Here is a 19,156-nt window from a genome sequence, read left to right on the forward strand (position 1 = left end):
CCCCCGGCTCTACCCACTCGAACTCTGGAACTCACTTGGCTCTACCCACCCGAACTCACTCGGCTCTACCCACTCGAACTCTGCAACTCCATGTGCTCTACCCACCCGAACTCCCTCGTCTCTACCTACCCGAATTCTCTTGGCTCTATCAACCCGAACTCCCTCGGCTCTACCCACCCGAAGTCCCTCGGCTCTACACACCCGAAGTCCCCCAGCTTTACCCACTCGAACTCTGGAACTCACTCGCCTCTACCCACACGAACTATCTCGGCTCTACCCACCCAAACTCCTTCGGCTCTACCCACTCGAACTCTGGAACTCCCTCGGCTCTACCCACCCGAACTCACTCGGCTCTACACACCCGAAGTCCCCCGGCTCTACCCACTCGAACTCTGGAACTCACTCGGCTCTACCCACCCGAACTCACTCGGCTCTACCCACTCGAACTCTGGAACTCACTTGGCTCTACCCACCCGAACTCACTCGGCTCTACCCACTCGAACTCTGAAACTCCATCTGCTCTACCCACCCGAAATCTCTTGGCTCTATTGACCCGAACAACCTCGACTCTACCCACTCGAACTCTGGAACTCACTCGGCTCTACCCACCCGAACTCCCTCGGCTCTACCCACCCGAACTCCTTCGGCTCTACCCACTCGAACTCTGGAACTCCCTCGGCTCTACCCACCCGAACTCCCTCAGCTCTACACACCCGAAGTCCCCCGGCTCTACCCACTCGAACTCTGGAACTCACTTGGCTCTACCCACCCGAACTCACTCGGCTCTACCCACTCGAACTCTGCAACTCCATGTGCTCTACCCACCCGAACTCCCTCGTCTCTACCTACCCGAATTCTCTTGGCTCTATCAACCCGAACTCCCTCGGCTCTACCCACCCGAAGTCCCTCGGCTCTACACACCCGAAGTCCCCCAGCTTTACCCACTCGAACTCTGGAACTCACTCGCCTCTACCCACACGAACTATCTCGGCTCTACCCACCCAAACTCCTTCGGCGCTACCCACTCGAACTCTGGAACTCCCTCGGCTCTACCCACCCGAACTCCCTCGGCTCTACCCACCCGAAGTCCCTCGTCTCTACACACCCGAAGTCCCCCGGCTCTACCCACTCGAACTCTGGAACTCACTCGCCTCTACCCACACGAACTATGTCGGCTCTACCCACTGGAACTCCTTCGGCTCTGCCCACTCGAACTCTGGAACTCCCTCGGCTCTACCCACCCGAACTCACTCGGCTCTACCCACTCGAACTCTGGAACTCACTCGGTTCTACCCACCCGAACCCACTCGGCTCTACACACCCGAAGTCCCCCGGCTCTACACACTCGAACTCTGGAACTCACTCGGCTCTACCCACCCGAACTCCCTCGGCTCTACCCACTCGAACTCTGGACCTCACTCGGCTCTACCCACCCGAACTCCCTCCACTCTACGCACCCTAACTCTGAAACTCACTTGGCTATAACCACCCGAACTCCCTCGGCTCTACCCACCGGTACTCCGTCGGCTCTACCCACTCGAACTCTGGAACTCAATCGCCTCTACCCACCCGAACTCTCTCAGCTGAACCCACCCGAACTCTACCCACCCGAACTCCTTCGGCTCTACCCACCCGAACTCCCTTGGCCCTACCCACTCGAACTCTGGAACTCCTTCGGCTCTACCCACCCGAACTCCCTCGGCTCTACCCACCCGAACTCCCTCGGCTCTACACACCCGAAGTCCCCTGGCTTTACCCACTTGAACTCTGGAACTCACTCGCCTCTACCAACACGAACTATCTCGCCTCTACCCACCCGAACTCCTTCGGCTCTACCCACTCGAACTCTGGAACTCCTTCGGCTCCACCCACCCAAACTCCCTCGGCTCTACACACCCGAAGTCCCCTGGCTTTACCCACTTGAACTCTGGAACTCACTCGCCTCTACCCACACGAACTATCTCGCCTCTACCCACCCGAACTCCTTCGGCTCTACCCACTCTAACTCTGGAACTCCCTCGGCTCTACCCACCCGAACTCCCTCGTCTCTATCCACCCGAACTCTCTTGGCTCTATCGACCCGAACTCCCTCGACTCTACCCACTGGAACTCTGGAACTCACTTGGCTCTATCCACCCGAACTCCCTCGGCTCTACACACCCGAAGTCCCCCGGCTTTACCCACTCGAACTCTGGAACTCACTCGCCTCTACCCACACGAACTATCTCGGCTCTACCCACCCGAACTCCTTCGGCTCTGCCCACTCGAACTCTGGAACTCACTCAGCTCTACCCACCCGAACTCTGGAACTCCTTCGGCTCTACCCACCCGAACTCACTCGGCTCTACCCACCCGAACTCCGTCGGCTCTACCCACTCGAACTCTGGAACTCACTCGCCTCTACCCACCCGAACTCTCTCGGCTCTACCCACCCGAACTTTACCCACCCGAACTCCCTCGGCTCTAGCCACCCGATCTCACTCGGCTCTACCCACCCGAACTCCGTCGGCTCTACCCACTCGAACTCTGGAACTCACTCACCTCTACCCACCCGAACTCCCTCGGCTCTACCCACCCGAACTCCCTCGGCTCTACCCACCCGAACTCCCTCGGCTCTACCCACCCGAACTCCCTTGGCCCTACCCACTCGAACTCTGGAACTCCTTCGGCTCTACCCACCCGAACTCACTCGGCTCTACCCACCCGAACTCCTTCGGCTCTACCCACTCGAACTCTGGAACTCCCTTGGCTCTACCCACCCGAACTCCCTCCGCTCTACCCACCCGAACTCCCTTGGCCCTACCCACTCGAACTCTGGAACTCCTTCGGCTCTACCCACCCGAACTCCCTCGGCTCTACCCACCCGAACTCACTCGGCTCTACCCACCCGAACTCCTTCGGCTCTACCCACTCGAACTCTGGAACTCCCTTGGCTCTACCCACCCGAACTCCCTCGGCTCTACCCACCCGAACTCCCTCTGCTCTACCCACCCGAACTCCCTTGGCCCTACCCACTCGAACTCCGGAACTCTTTTGGCTCTACCCACCCGAACTCACTCGGCTCTACCCACCCGAACTCACTCGGCTCTACCCACCCGAACTCCCTAGGCTCTACCCACTTGAACTCTGTAACTCACTAGGCTCTACCCACCGGAACTCCGTAGGCTCTACCTACCGGAACTCTTAAACTCCCTTGGCTCTACCCCTACCCCCGAACTCCCTTGGCTCTACCCACCTGAACTCCCAAGGCTCTACCCCCCCCCCCCGAACTCCTTCCCTTGGCTCTACCCACCCGAATGCCCTCCCCTCGTCTCTACCTAACATTTCCCCTCCCCCTTTCTTTTTCCCCCATTAGTGACTCAAAAACATACTTTCCAATTACAATCAGTTTATTTTTAACAATATCAATAAAATTTAAAATTTTATTCTTTGGGGGTCTGGGAAATTCCCAGCATTGAGATAGCCATCTATTGGCTCTCTGCCTCATCAGGAACACTGGTTGTAGTAGTGGCTACTGCTTCGCTGGTCGGGATCGGTTCCTCCTTGATGGGCTTTACCACTGCCTCCTCCTTCACCTCGACAGCCTCCTCCTTCACCTCGACAGCCTCCTCCTTCACCTCGACAGCCTCCTCCTTCACCTCGGCAGCCTCCTCCTTCACCTCGACAGCCTCCTCCTTCACCAGGACAGCCTCCTCCTCCACCACAACTGCCTCCTCCTTCACAACTGCCTCCTCCACCACCGCGGTGTCCTCCTTCACTACCGCGGCCTCCTCCTTCAACACAACTGCCTCCTCCTTCACCATGATGACTGCCTCCTCCTTTACCACAACTGCCTCCTCCTTCACAACTGTCTCCTCCTTCACCACCACTACCTCCTCCTTCACCACCACTGCCTCCTCCACAACCGCTGCCTCCTCCTTCACCACCACTGCCTCTTTTACAGCCTCCACTGCTGCCACCGTTGTTACTGGTGTAGCTGCTGTGGCGGTGGCGGTGGCAGGTAACACTTCGGGCACGGGCACGGTTGGCTGCTCGACCAGTGGTGATTGTTTGGTCTTCTTAGCCGCAGGCTGAGCGGCCTCTCCAGCATCCTTCTTGGTCTTTTGGGAGCTGCTGCGTTTTCCACGTTTGTTGGTCCTCGCACCCTGTAATGATAAAACACAAGAAAGTTCGTTAATGTAGAAGAAAGTCAGGATAAGCAAGTGAAGGGGACTTTGTCAAAGGTGAAGGTAGATAAGGGGATTTAGGCAAGGCTGGGGAAAGCTAGTCACTTTAGACAAGAGTAAATCAAAGGAGGGGGCTCTGGTAGGGTCGGTCATCTTACCTTGCCACAGAGAATGCTAGGGGGATATAATTTGTAGGCAGCTTTGGTCTTAATTGGCATGATAGGCTTTGCCACCTCCTGTGTCTCACTAGATGAAGTCGGGACATTCATTTCCGACACCGTGTCCTTTGATTTCTTAGTAACTTTCGCCATCAATCGCTCTAGGTTGTTGCTACCTCGAGAGAGTAGGAGCAACTGCCAGAGCTGCTAAGGGCGCACTCCTAAAGCCTGATTCGTCACCAGGTTCTCAGCCAATAGTAGGCGAGCATGTGCTCAGACTTAACAAAGCTTGACTATGACGGCCCAGAATGCCTGTTGAAGCGGGATACAGCAGAATGTACCACTTCTGACACTCATGGGGAGGGAAAGATTAAGAGACTCTAGTTTTAAAAGGAGGTTTCTCCTTCAACAACCCAAAGGCAACTTTTCCTTCCCAACCTTCTTCATATATCCATTTTAGTTATGATAGAACATACAATAGAGCATTTGCTTCTCCAAGCTCTTCCCTGTTTCTCCCTGCTCAATGGTTTAATCCACTATGTCTCCCTTAATCTTTGGCCAGTAACTTTAATGTCTTCCCTAAAATCACTCCCAAGTAACATGGATATAGTTGAATATCAGTAGCTATGTCAGTCATCTATCAACCCGTAAGAGAGTAAACATCTAGCTTCTTACCAGAAGGCTATTCACATATACCCAAAGGGCATTTTGTTCTGCCTTCCCCACCTTTTATGCAGACTTCCCATGTCCTCTTCCAGGGTCAACCTTGGTGACCCAGTACCCTATAATTCTTTTTCTACATCCCAACATGTCTAGCCTACGTACCAAAGCCTAGCCTTGCATCCTGTATCTTGTAGTAGCTACCTCTAGATTTCTTTGGGGTCCAAATATGTCACCCCACCTAGTCACACCATTAAGTCGTATAGCTAAGATCGAGGCTCCCACCAGGATTGTTCCTACTCACATCTACTCACAAGACCCTTTCCAACATCTACAGCACACTTCATACACAGACTTCCCAGGTCTTCCTCCATGGGCTAGCCTGTTGAGCATGTACTGCTGTGCTGGCACCAGTCCACTCCATACCCAGTCTCCTCATGTCTTCTTCTCAGGTTTTATATGCCCCACACTACCAGATACATTTTTTTACACAATGTAACAAATTTAACCTGGGTACCACAAGCAATTACCAATCCTAGTCTTCACACTACTTGGCTTGTAATAGTGAGTTTGGGGCTTCAATGTGACCCTCAATTCTGTTCAAGCCTAGTCTAAACACTTCTCCCTGTGATACAGCCAATATATAGTCCTGTACCAGATATTAATTATACCATGTACACATGTACATCAACCCACAGGATCAACCATCACTTTTCAATAGCCCTCTGTTAGGGGTGGAGGCTCTTGTGCCACTCTCTCACCTATGCTGAAATACTGATAGACTGTCTTTTGAAGATTTTCTTCAGGCAACCATTGCTACAATGATAGTTCATGAGTGCCCTAGTCCTATTATGTCGAGAAAACATGAAATGATTGGTTTTCATTAGGGATACATTAGAAGAAATATGATATTGGGTTAAGAAATCAAGAGTTACCTGTAAATGGTTCATATTCCAATATTAAGATTCAAAAATGTGACATATCTTTATGAATAATAAATTATAATTTCCTTTATATTTTATGGAATTCTCTTTTCCAACTTTATTATGGCATAATTTAGAATATTCCTACATTATTTATCATGTGAAATGTCAATGTTCTAAGTTAAAATGTGATCTACTTAAATAAAAATGTTTGAGGGACAATGCTAGTTATTGTCTTATTGCTGTGAGGAGACACTGTGACAAAGACAAATTATAAAAACAATCATTTAATTGAAGGTTTGTCCACAGTTTCAAATAGTTAATAAATGATCTTCATAGGAGTAAAGTTAGGAGTCAGGGAATGATAGAAACCAGGCATGATGCTGGAATGACTGAGAGCTCATATCTGCTCTGTAAGTTTCAGGGAAGAGACAAAAAGAGACCTAGTCTGGCACGTGCTTTTGAAGCCTCAAAGCCCACTCTGACACAGTTCCTCCAAAATCTACTCTCCATCAATTCCAACAAGATCACAGTTCCTAATCCTTTCTCAACAGTTTCACTTACACAGGAATAATCATTCAAAGATATGAGCTTATTAAAGGGCCTTTTTTCATCACTACACGTAAAAAGAATCACAGTTAATTCTTATGGATTTGAGGTAACAAAAATATCTCAAATGGAATGAATTTTATAGTACATTGTAGAGTAATTTATATTTTTGTGTGTGTGTGTGTGTGTGTATTTCTTTGTTTCAGGCCAGACCTCTTTGATTGGAATAGCGTGGTTTCCCAGCAGTCAGCCACCCAAAGACTGGAACATGCCTTCAACATTGCCAAATGTCAGTTAGGCATAGAAAAACTTCTTGATCCTGAAGGTTAGTAGATTTTTAGACTGCCTTAATTTTTACTACAGTTTATCTTTACTTCTTGTTTGTTTTCTCATACAGACTTCACTTTTCCCATATAGTAATCACAAAATGTAAAAACACATGCAGAATAAGACCTTGTCTCAACAGGTAACAAAATATAGAAACCCACAGAGCAATATTTTCCTGTGTTCTGATAATACGAAAATGATATTGTCTATTCGAGATTATAAGTTGACAGATAACTGTAGTTCTCAATGTACAAAATTTTTAAACTGAAGTGTGAAACTTTCTAAGGGCACAAAAGAAAACAAAAACAAAATTCTGACACGGTATGTACCTCATGGATGGAGCATAACATATTAGAGGGCACTGATTCCAATTAATTACAAATAGTTAATTATTCAACCAAAGATTTGGTAGATAAGTCAACCATAATTAATTAGTTACTCTTGCCAAATTTGTTCATTTGCTTTATAAAATGCAATGTGATTTAATATTTAAATCATTGTACACACACACATACACACGCACACACACACACACACACACACACACACACACACACACACACACACCTGTACTGCTGTTATAATTTGTCACACTGAGGAGGTCCTCATTTTGAAGATTATTTCTTTTTGTCTTCATTAACTGGCAGAGAATAGAGAAGCTTGTATCTTTTTGTTATATTACTCTTAACTAAGTTTCATCTTTATTACCAACCCTACAAATCTAAATCTGGACACTGGATTTACTCAGTGAGACACATTCACATTGTGCCAAATTTGTGAAATTAGTCTGTTATCTCTCTGCTGACACCTTACTATACTACTAGAACTTTGAGTGCAAAATTTGTGGGATCTGAAATAAAACAGGAAACTATTGGGTGGGCAGAAAGTGAAGAATAGTAAAAACAGATGGATAAATGATCTTTGAAATATTAAATATTTTTGTCTTTTTAAAATTTATTTACTTATTCAATTTACAACCAAATATCAACCCTGTTTTTCTCTCAGTACCCCATTACAAAAGTCCTCTACCCCTTCCACATTCTCCTTCTCTTTTGAACAGACACCTCTGCGTGTCACTACACATGAGCAAACCTATTTTAGAAAGCAAAGAAGTTCAATGTTAGAACTTAGTATATGATCATATTAGGTAATTTCTACAGTTAATTTCATTGGCCAATAACTGAAAAATTCAAAGAATAGACAGAACAATAAGAAAATGCAAAATAAACCATCTTGCATGATATAATCCAATAAAGAGTAAAGATGCTCCATAGGTAGATAGAATAGTTTGTTGGCCTCAAATTACTGGTCTGCCACTAAAAATAAAAAACAGTAAATGTTAGGGAAGTATGTAGATTTTATATTGTAATTGGCCCCATGATAGTCTATGAATTGATGCAGACTGTTAAGATTTATCAACTACTCTATGCCTCTGCTGAAGGCAGTTGACAGTTGTGGCAGTTAATGAGAATAGTGGTTGGGCTGATAAACTGAAATCAGCCTTAGTACATACCCTAGGAATGCTGAATATAGGATTTCCTTTGCCCAATAACAAGCTTTCTGTATAACTTAACCAAAGTATTTCTATTTAGGACATGGTCAGGCTCACACCAATTTTTTTTTGGAGGGGGAGAATTTTGGAATAAATAAATGGTGTTCTCTAATTAGCTAAAGGTGGGGGGCAGAGAGAAAAAATAACCAAAGGGAGGATTCATTAGGACTAGGTAGTTCTTTGGGTACTATTATTGCTGGTTGAAGTTATGTGGTTACATTAAACAAGATGGAGGCCAAGTCACAAGACTGCTTCCCTCTTGATGAGGTCATAATCTAAGGTGGTGTCAAAGCAGATGGTTACATTTTCTGACAGTGAACTCAACTCCCTGATAATGTGAGCCCTTTACTTGTCAGGCACAGAGTTCTGTAGAATTCATACATCTTACCGATTAAACTCAGACATGTATAGGCTTTAACCAAAAGCAGAAAATTTTGTTACTTAGAAAGGATAAAGTTAAAAACCTGTTGTCTTATTTATGTGGGTGACAGGGTAGGGGCCCCAATTAGCAAAATAAGTAAACAGAGGAAGAAATTCATAATCTTAGCTCAGAAGAGTAGAGTAGCTACATTCAGTTTCAAGATTTTGTCAAATAGCTTCTATGTGAAAGATAGAAGAAAAATATCATTCAATTCTAGTTCAAAACAATCATTGGCCTCTCAAATACTGAAAATAAAGGAAGTGTCAGTATAAGATATATAAGAAATTATCCAAGAGTTCATATGTCTCTACGCAGAGAACAATTTTACAAATTTCCCTAAAAATTACCCTCCTTTAGGCACCTAGATCAGTTTCACCATGAACAGTAACAGTGTGAGATCACATTAATATGGAGTCTGCGTCTTAGGCTATTAGTACAGTTTGTAGTTGTGCTCACTTCTCTCTGGTTACTGAACAGTTAAACAGGCTTCTCAGGGTACAAAGACAGAGGTAGGTCTTAGGGAACCCTGTTTGTTAGAGAGAAGACAATAAAATTAACACTGTATGCAAGGAAGGAGGAAAGGTGTATGCAATTCATCTAGTTAATTTCCTGTCCCATTATCATTTGCCCTGATTTTTGATCTGAAATTTTTGGTGATTCCCCAAGAGAAATCACCAATGAGAAACAAAATGATAAGTAACATGACTCAGTCTATTGGTTTTGATTGGGTTCATTTCCTCTGGCAGTTAAAGAAGTAAACAATAAGAAAGTATCAAGAACAACATTCAGGATCAGAAAGATCTCAAAAGTAGCAAACACAAGCAGTAGTTTAAGAAAAGCTTTTTCTCAGGGATGAGGACAACAAGTATGCAGGAAGAACACAGAGAAAATGATCCTCTGCAAAGCACAGGGCAATGTCAGAAAGCTTGAAACCCAGTCATATTTCAAGGGTGGCATTTGATAAACAGTTTTCCTCCTATAATTCAGTGTTGGTCAGGTTTTAGACAGGATGTTTGACTGAGTAGCATATGTTGTATGCATGTCCTAATCTAGCCTTGAACTTATAGAGTCAGTCCAGTAGAAAGAGGCTTGCTGGCAGGAAACAAAGACAGTTGTTTTGAGTTCTTAGTCTTTTAGCTCAAGATGGGAGGGTGAAGGAGAAGCCATTTTGTGAGTTCGCTATTTTATTATTGTCTTGTCTTGGCTTCTTCACATATCTGTCTACCTACAGGGAGTGTCTATAATACCAAGTCTCTCAAACCAAACTTGGTTTAATGCTTAATGCTATTATAGTCTTGAGAATACTAACTGCTCTTAACTGCTTCTACCTGACAAAGTAGATAGACAACACGAAGATCAAGACAGCACCACCAGAGAACTATTGTTCTAAGGGGCATTGATAAATATCAACAGATGACAAGGATGCAGAATGGGGAACAAAAATGAGAACACCTTTCTGATTTAGACATGGCCTCTATCCCTATCTGTCTTCCAACCAGGGAGTCTGTCTGACTCCTAATATCTCATTTTGGGGACTTTACCTACACTATCTCCTCACGTATCTTCTGTGTCTCCTGCACAAATTCATAACTTTTCCTTTATTTTCACTTGTTTTTAACTATTGGATACAACCTATGCCTCAAACCAGGATTAGATATGAATTACTAATATGTAAACTGAAAGCATCAAATTATAAGTCCAGTCAAAATTTATTTCATTTGGCCATATAAGGAAGATAGAACACTACTTGTACTTCCAGTGTTTAACTTCGGGTTCCTGAACTGATATTAAGGTTTAAAAAGAGAGTCTAGCATATAGACATGTACATTGAGTGCTATTCAAAATGTGGTCCAATCCTTCAGGACTGTGCATTATTTATCCTATAAGGTATATTAACAAATTGTTAAGATTGTATGACATCTCATTCCCAAAAATGGAGCCCTTCTTTTGGGTCATTTTTCTTCTTTCAGCATGAGATTCCTAGAGAAATTCTTTTTTCTGGCAGCCCATTATTTCAATAGTTGGATTGTCAAAATGAGGCAAGAATAGCTTTTCAGACAATTTTCCTTTCATCCATGCCTGTAACACATTTAGTGCTTCCAGATATCCATGGAAATTTTATCTTCTACTGGGGCCTAAAGTACCTATGAGGTGCTGTATGCTAATAGAAAAATCAAATATGTTCTTCAACTGCCATCAACTGTCAATAGGTGTTGTTTACAGACTGGAACTTTTGATCTACCATCAATATATACTAAATTATTACATGGTTTGTATTGTACAGGTACTGTCCCCCAAAAAGCAGCAACTCTGAGTTCATGAGTATAGTGATCTTCACAAATTCTCATTTCACTATTTTTCTCCAGTCCTCCTTGTCTTCTGACAGGGACAATTTAACCAACCTCTTTTTATGGCAAGTGGGTGTTCATGTAACTGAAAATCTTGTATATGGTAAGAAGAAATAGTAAAGACTTTTAAATGGAAGTCGAATGATTATAGAAAAATCTTACCTAGAGACTCAATAATTAAGGATTAGTATCAAGAGTGTATATGAGATCCTTCTAAACACAGTAAAGTTTGGGTAGCTGGGATTGCTCTTCCTAGAAATGAAAATACCTTGACTTTGTTAGTTAACAAGAAAGCATATCAAAGCTGAATCATTATTTCTCTGTTAATGAGAAGTGAACATGTATATTATTGTGAGATTTTATTAGAGCTGAAATAATATCAACCCTGTTTTCTAACAAAATTTTGCTTAATAAATTTGACAGGACCTGTAAACATCACTGATAAATTAAGTATCTTCAGTACTAGAGACTGAGGTGGAAAACACAATAGTTCCTTCCTAGCCTTTTCATTAGGACAGTTTAAAGACTGCTGGGAAAATATTGAAATGGTAAAGTGGTAAAATGTAGAAGATGAGAAAAAAACACTAGTTCCCTCCCATTTTCCTTCATAGGCTATTCTGAGATGGAGGCACTCTAGTTCACTCCTACATTCTCCTGTAAGAAAGATCAAGATCACATGATATCAATCTTTAGGCAGATACTAGCTGTAGCCATTCCTCCTTTGTAAGACAGAATAAGTTTGACAGTAGAGTACCTCATTCCTATACTACTTCATAGTACAGATTCAGGTATGAAAACATGCATTCTCTGAGACAGATAGTATTTCCACATAAGGATTCTAAGTAAGAGAGATGAAGATGGAGTGTCACTCCATCATCCCTATCCTCCTCATTAGGACTGGTTGATAAGATTGAAGACACACTAATTACCCATAACAATGTTCACAAGATTCATTAAATTGGTGACAACCTCAAATCTATGAGACTTAAGCAAGCGCTCATCTAGATATTTTAGAAAGTAAGACAGAACAAACTTTAGAGAACAGTATGTGATCATATCAAGTAATTTCTTTTGTTAAACTCTTTTTAATATAACTGAAAGATTCAAACACAGATACAAAAATAAGTGAAAATAAAATAAACCACATTGGATGATATTATCCAAGGTAGAGAAAACACCATGTGTACATAGAAAAGTTTATTGCTGGCCTCACATGACTGGTCTGCCAATGAAAAGAGAAAACAGTATATATTGGGCAAGTATATAGATATTTATATCATTGCCCCCTTGGTGTTCTATCAATTGATGTAGGCTGTTTAAATACATCAACAACTACATTTCTCTGCCCAAGGCAGTTGACTGTTGGGGGGCAGTTAATGGAGGCTGCAGTTTCTATGATAAACAGAGATCATCCTTCATACATCCACCAGGAATGCTGTATATAGGATTCCTTTTGCCCAATAACAAGTGTTCAGTTTATCTCGCCAGAATCCTTCTATTTAGGACATTCTCAATAACACACCAATTTTGTTGAACTTATTTTGGACCTAACCAATGTATACTGTTGTCTAATTCATCATAGGCCAAGAGAATGGTAGCCAGAGGGAGGACTAATTAGGACTAGGAACTTCTTTGGGTACTCTTACAGTTGGTGGGTGTTATGTGGTTTCATTAAACAAGATGGAGACTAAATTAGAAGACTGCTTCCATATGGATAGGGCAATAATCCAAGATGGTAACAAAGTAGATGGTTACATTTTGCTGACAATGATCCCAACTCCCTGATAATCTGAGACCATCACATTATCAGTCTCTGTGGGATTCATACATCTTCCCTATTAAATACAGACATTTAGAAGTATTTTTATGAGCGGATATTTTGGTAGTTAGAATTGACAAAGGTGAAAGCATTTTGTATGGCGGCAGTGGGCAACTGGATAGGGCCCCTCTTAGTAAAATATATAAACAGAAGAAGGATTTCATACTCTTATCTCAGAGGAGTAGAGTAGCTGTAATCAATTTCAGTATTTTCCAAAACTTTTAGGGTGAGGGAGATAAGAAAACTATCATTCAATTCTATTTCAAAACAGTAGTTGAACTCTCTCACATAGAACATTGAGGAAATGTCAGGGTAAGTTATACAGGAATTTACCCCACAGTCTGTCTGTGTCTACACAGAGAGTAGTTTTACAAATTTCCTTCAGAATACTACTCCTTTAGGCTCCTGGATCAGTTTCAACACATGAACAGTGTAAAGTCACTATACTCTGGAGTCTATGCCTTAGGTTAATATTGTTTGAAGTTGTATTCACTGGTCTCTGGATACTGAACAGTTAAATTTGCTTTCTAGGGTACAAAGACAGAGGTGTATCTGAAGAGACCTTCTCTGGTAGAGAGAAGAAAATAAAATTAACCCACTGTGCCAGGATGGAGGAAAGGTGTAGGCAACTTACCTGTCACATTTCCTGTCACCTTAAGCATTGGCCTGATTTGTGGTTTGATGAGTTTGGTGATCCTCAGGAGAAATTCCCAATGAGAATGAAAATGACCCAGAACATGAGTCAGGCTAGTGGACTTGATTTCAGTTTGTTTTCTCTCTCAGTTGAAGAATATTAAGATAAGAAGTCTTCAAGCACAAAATGCAGCAGCAGAGACATCTCAAAAGTAACAAATACAAACAGTAGTTAGAAAAAGTCTCTTTTCTAGGGATGAAGATCATATTTATGCAGGAAGTACACAGAGAAAATTACCCTCTGTAAATTACAGGGGAGACATAGAAAGCTGGAAATCAAGTCACATAGCAAGGGTTGACATTTGACGAACTCTAGGAGTTTTTCTACCTCATTTAGCATTGGACAATTTTTAGACAGGGAGGATGATTGGCTGAGTATCATTTGTTGAACACATGTCCTGCTCTAGCCTTGAACATATAGAGTCAGTCCATCAGCAGGAAGCTTGCTACAGGAAAGGAAGACAGTTATTTGAGGCTCTTATACTTTTATATCAAGTCAGGAGGTCAAAGAAGAAGCCATTTCATTAGTTTGTCACATTCATTATATTGTCATGACTTCTCTACCTATCTGTCTCCCTAATATCTAGCCTCTCAGACCAAAAATGGAAGTCACATTTACTGCAGTTATGGGCTTGAGAATACTGACTGCTCTTAACTGCTTCCACCTAACAATTCATAGAGGATCAGAGGTTCAACAGTCAGGATCACTTGAGGAGTACTGATCTATGGTAAATCTTAACTGATGGCAAAGTTACAGAATAGGAGACAGCAATAAGACCAGGTTTCTGACCTAGGCATGGCCTCTTTCCCTATCTCTCTGCCTTCCAGGGAATCTCTCTGATGCTTAGTCTCTCAATTTGGTACTTGACCTACCCATCTCTACTCCACCTTCTCATGTATCTCCTCTGTGTCCCCCTCACAACTTCATAGCTTTCCCTATTTTTCAGTTGCTTTTGAACTACTAGACTCATCCTGGGTTTCAAACCAGGATTAGACATCAATTGGCAACATGTACACTGAAAGCATAAATTTAACAGTAGAAAGGAAAAAAAGTTTTATTACCATGGCCACCTTGGGAAAAAGGAAATACACTAACTGAAGTTCCAGCATTAATCTTTGGATTCCTGAACTGATATTAAGGTTTAAAAAGAGAGTGTATATATGTACACACACACACACACATATGTGTGTGTGTATGTGTATGTGTGAAAGTGTATGTGTATATGTATATGTGTATGTAAATATGAGTCCTGTTCAAAATATAGTAAAGTCTTCTAGGACTGTGTTTTATTCATCCTGTGGATTTTCTTGAAAATTTGTTAGGAATATATGAAATCCTGTTCAGAGAAATAGGTTCTCATGTGCTTGCGACATTTCTCAGCATGAGATTCCTAGAGAAATTCCCATTACTTGGAGCCCATCCTTTAAAAATAGTTGAATTGTCAAAATAAGACAGTAATGTCATTTTCGAGCATTTTCATTTCATCTAGGTCTGCTACACACTTAGTGCTCCAACATGTGCATGGAAATTATATCATCTACTAGAGATTAAACATCATATGAAGTACTACTTCCTTAAAGAAAATCTACAATCACCTCCAACCACCATCAACTGTCAATAGCACTTGGCTACCTAACATTACTGACATCATCCACAGTATAGATCATGTTAGGTCAATATGGTTTGTAAATGATAGACATTGACTCACTAAAATCCTCTTCCATGGCATTCTATGAACTATACTCATTCTTTCTCTCCTATCCTATTCAAATCACTGTTGGAGAATCTGATTTCTGAAAGACAGACATTAACACCCTCAAGCCTCTTATTTAGGACAGAATGAGACTGAAGTCTGACTAGTTCCCTGCTAACTTATCCACAAGACTCATTAAAGTTGAGACAACCACAAACATAAGGGAGATTAGGTAGCTCTCACTTAGACATTTTAGAAAGTAATGGAGAACAAATTTTCAAGAAGTATTTGATCATATTAAATTTCTTTTGTTAATCTGATTTGGCTAAAACTGAAAGATTCAAAAAAGACAGAAAAATAATAAAAAAAAGAAAATACATAAACTTTTATGATATTATCCAAGGTAGAGTGAAAACACTACATGGGTGGATAGAAAAGTTTATTGGTGTCTTCAAACTAATACCTGCCTCTAAGAATAGAAATCAGTAACTGTGGTGTAAGTATGTAGAGCTTATACTGTAGTGACCCCTGTGGTGTTCTATGACTAGATTCAAGCTATTAAGATCAATCAACAACTCCATGCCTCTCCCTAAGGCAGTTGACTGTTGGGGCAGTTAATGGAGATAATGGTTTTCCTGATGAACAGAAATCAGTGTGTTAGTACATCCCCTAAGAATGCTGAATATAGGATTCCCTCTGCCCACTAAAAATCTTTCTTTTTACCTTAGTTAGAGTAATTAAATTTAGGACATTCTCAAGATCATACAAATTTTAGGAGCCTACTTTGGACCAAACTAACATCTGGTTTTACCTAATTAATCAGTGGGGATTGATAGAGATAGATAGATAGATAGATAGATAGATAGATAGATAGATAGATAGATGATAGATAGATAGATAGATAGATAGATAGATAGATAGATAGATAGGGAGAGAGACTTCTGTTACTTAGAATCAATAAACATAAAAGACTTTTATATTACCTAATTGGGTAGGGTCTCCACATAGTAAACTAAAGAAATAAAGGAAGCATTTCATAGTCTTAGACCAGAGGAGTAGATTAGCTATAATTAGTTGTCAGTATTGTCAAAAAGCTTCTAGGGTGAGAAAGAGAAGAAAACTATCATTCAGTTCTATTTCGAAACCGTAGATGGCCTTTCTCTCATTGAATATTGAGAAGAGTCAGGATAAGGTATACAGGAACATATGCCACAGTCTGTCTTCACACAGAGAGCAATTTTATAAATTTCCCTAAAAATACCTCTCCTTTAGGCACCTGTATCATATTTCCCCAAGAACAGAATGAAGTCACAACACTATGGAGCCAGGCCTTAGATTATTAGTATAGTTCAAAGTTGTATTCAGTGGTCTTTAGTTACCAAACAGTTTAACTGTCTTCCTACAGTATAAAAACAGAGGTGGGCTGAGAAAACCCCCTTGGTTAAAGAGAAGCAAATAAATGTAACCCTCTGTGACAGGATGAAGGAAGGGTTTAGGCACAATATCTGTCAAATTGCCTGTTCTTTCAGGGTTTAGTCTGATTATGTGATCTGTTAAGTTTTATGATCCCCAAGAGTAATCCCAGATGAGAACCAAAATGACACAGGACATGACTTAGGCTCTGGGGCTTGATTTGGTTCATTTTCTCTGCCAGTTAAAGAAATAAAAAGACAAGAAATATTTCAAGCACAACTTGAGACATAATAAAAGCAGCAAACAGACAAAGTAGTTTAAGAAAAGGTGTTTTGTGGGACGAGCTCCACACTCATCCATTATGTATACAAAATGACCCTCTGAGAACTCAAAGGAAGACTCAGAAACCTGTAAATCCAGTCATATCTCAAGAGCTGCAATTTGAAAAACTCTAAGAGTTTTCTGCCCTTTACTTAGGGTTGATCAGTTTTAAGACAGATATGATGGTTGACTGAGTAGTATCTGTGGTAGTTTTGTACCAGTATAGCTGTGAATGTATCGAGTCAGTCCATCAGCAGGAGACTTGCTGTCAGGAAACAAAGATGGTTATTTTGATCTCTTACCTTTTATTTCAAATCAGGATGTTGAAGGAGAAGTCATTTTGTCAGCTTGCCATGTTTTTCACCTATCTTGTCTTCTTTACCTATCTGTGTACGTATAGGGAGTCTCTCTAATACTTAGTCTCTCCGAACAAATGTGTAGGTCACATTTACTGCTATTTTTGGCTAGAGAATACTAGATTCCCTTAATTGCTTCCACATGATAAACAGTAGATGACCAGAGATTCAACAGTTAGGATTGCTTGAGGAATGTTGACCTCTGGGGACTTGATAAATCTTAACTAATGCCCAAGGTCCAGAATAGGAGACGACAATGAGACTACCTTTCTGACATAGGCATGGTCTCATTCCCTATATGTAAGCATACCAGTGAATCTGTCTAAGTTCTATTCTCTCAGTATTATACTTTACCTACCCCATCTCTACTCCAAGTTCTTGCATATCTCCTCTGTCTCCCCTTCACAACTTCATTCTTTCCCTATTATTTTTGTAGTTTTTGAACCTTTGGCCTTAGCCTGTGCCCAAAACCAGGATTAGACATGACTTGGCAACATATAAAGTGAAGGTATCAAGATATTAGTAGAAAGAAAAAAGTATTTATTTCATACAGTCACATGAAGAACGGGTGTGAATAACAGCTGAACCACCCAAGTTAACTTTTTGGATCCTGAAGTGATATCAAGGTTTAAAAGGAGAGACAAAGGGTATTGACATGTAAGGAGTCCTGTTCGAAATGTACTCCAACCCCTCAATAACTATCCTTTATTCATCCTATAAAATGTCTTTGCAAATTATTAAGATTGTATGAAATCTCATTCTGGTAAACAGGTTTCCCTATGTTTGGGCCATTTTCTTTGAGCATGAGATTCCTAGGGGAATTCTCATTTCTTGGACCCTGTTCTTTCAAAAGTTGGATTGTCAAAATGAGACAACACGTCTATATTTTAGAGCATTTTCATTTCATCCAGACCTGCTACATATTTAGTGCTCTCACAAGTGCATGGAAATAGTATCATCTACTGCAAAACAAAGAACCTACTTGGTGCCACATCCTTATAGAAATTTGACTCTATTCTCCAACCATCATCAACTGTCAGTAGGTCTTAACTACAGACTAGAACTTCTGATCCACCCCCAATACACATTGCATTATTCAATGGTTTATATTGCACAGGAAATGTCCCTGATTAGACAGCTTTCTGAGTTCATGAGTGCAGTGATCTTTTTGAATCCTGATTTCACTGATTCGTTTCAGTCCTCCTTCATCACTGGCAGTTACAATTTATCCAACCTCTCTTTTCTGGAAAATGTGTGTTCTTGGAACTAAAAAACTTGTATATGGCAAAAACAGTCAATCCATTGAAATCGAAGTCCACAGAGTGATAGAAACATCCTTCCCAGAAATAATTAAATAACAATTAGTTTCCAAAGTGTAAATGAGACCTTTCTAAACAGAATATAGTTTGGGTACCTGTGCTTGATCTACCTGGCAATCACAATAAAAGTTATTAACAAAGATTTCTATCAAAGCTGAATCTCTATATGTCTCTCTGTGAGAAGTAAACATGTTTATTATTTTAAGTTTTGTTAATGCTGAAAATAATGTGGTCTCCCATTTTAAACAGATTTTTGCTTAATAACATTGAGAGGACCTGCTGGCAATGAAACACTGAGTCTTTTCAGTACTAGAGACAGAGCTGGAGAACAAAACTACTCTCTCCTAACCTCCTTTAGGGCAGCTTAAATACTGGGAAATGGGGAAATGGCAAAGTGGTAAGATGGAGAACATGAGAGAAAAATACTATATCCCTCC

The 19,156-nt window shown here is 41.5% G+C and overlaps 2 protein-coding genes across 9 annotated transcripts in view; one reads left to right on the forward strand and one right to left on the reverse strand.

The window, feature by feature from the left end:
- Dmd (dystrophin) overlaps positions 1-19,156 on the forward strand; it is a 2,349,574-nt gene that overhangs the window by 640,595 nt on the left and 1,689,823 nt on the right. For all 8 annotated transcript variants that reach the window (XM_087599109.1, NM_001370876.1, XM_087599108.1 and 5 more), the window contains 1 exon segment: positions 6,663-6,781. In XM_087599109.1, coding sequence (XP_087455235.1) covers positions 6,663-6,781 — 119 coding nt within the window.
- LOC134484068 (testis-specific gene A8 protein-like) lies at positions 3,372-4,521 on the reverse strand. Its single transcript, NM_001433368.1, has 2 exons — positions 4,325-4,521; positions 3,372-4,145 (listed from the first exon to the last, which is right to left on the reverse strand). Exons 1-2 carry the CDS (start codon positions 4,475-4,477, stop codon positions 3,468-3,470), a joined length of 831 nt encoding a protein of 276 aa, NP_001420297.1. The 5' UTR covers positions 4,478-4,521; the 3' UTR covers positions 3,372-3,467.

Source organism: Rattus norvegicus, chromosome X (genome assembly GCF_021556685.1).
Source record: "Rattus norvegicus strain SHRSP/BbbUtx chromosome X, alternate assembly SHRSP_T2T, whole genome shotgun sequence".
NCBI lineage: Eukaryota > Metazoa > Chordata > Mammalia > Rodentia > Muridae > Rattus > Rattus norvegicus.

What these genes read in the sequence shown, in the direction of transcription:
- LOC134484068 (NM_001433368.1), bottom strand. Translation starts at nt 4,477, where the DNA reads ATGGCGAAAGTTACTAAGAAATCAAAGGACACGGTGTCGGAAATGAAT. An exon ending in CTAGCATTCTCTGTGGCAAG is followed by an intron (nt 4,146 to 4,324) that starts GTAAGATGACCG and finishes TTATCATTACAG; the next exon opens with GGTGCGAGGACCAACAAACG.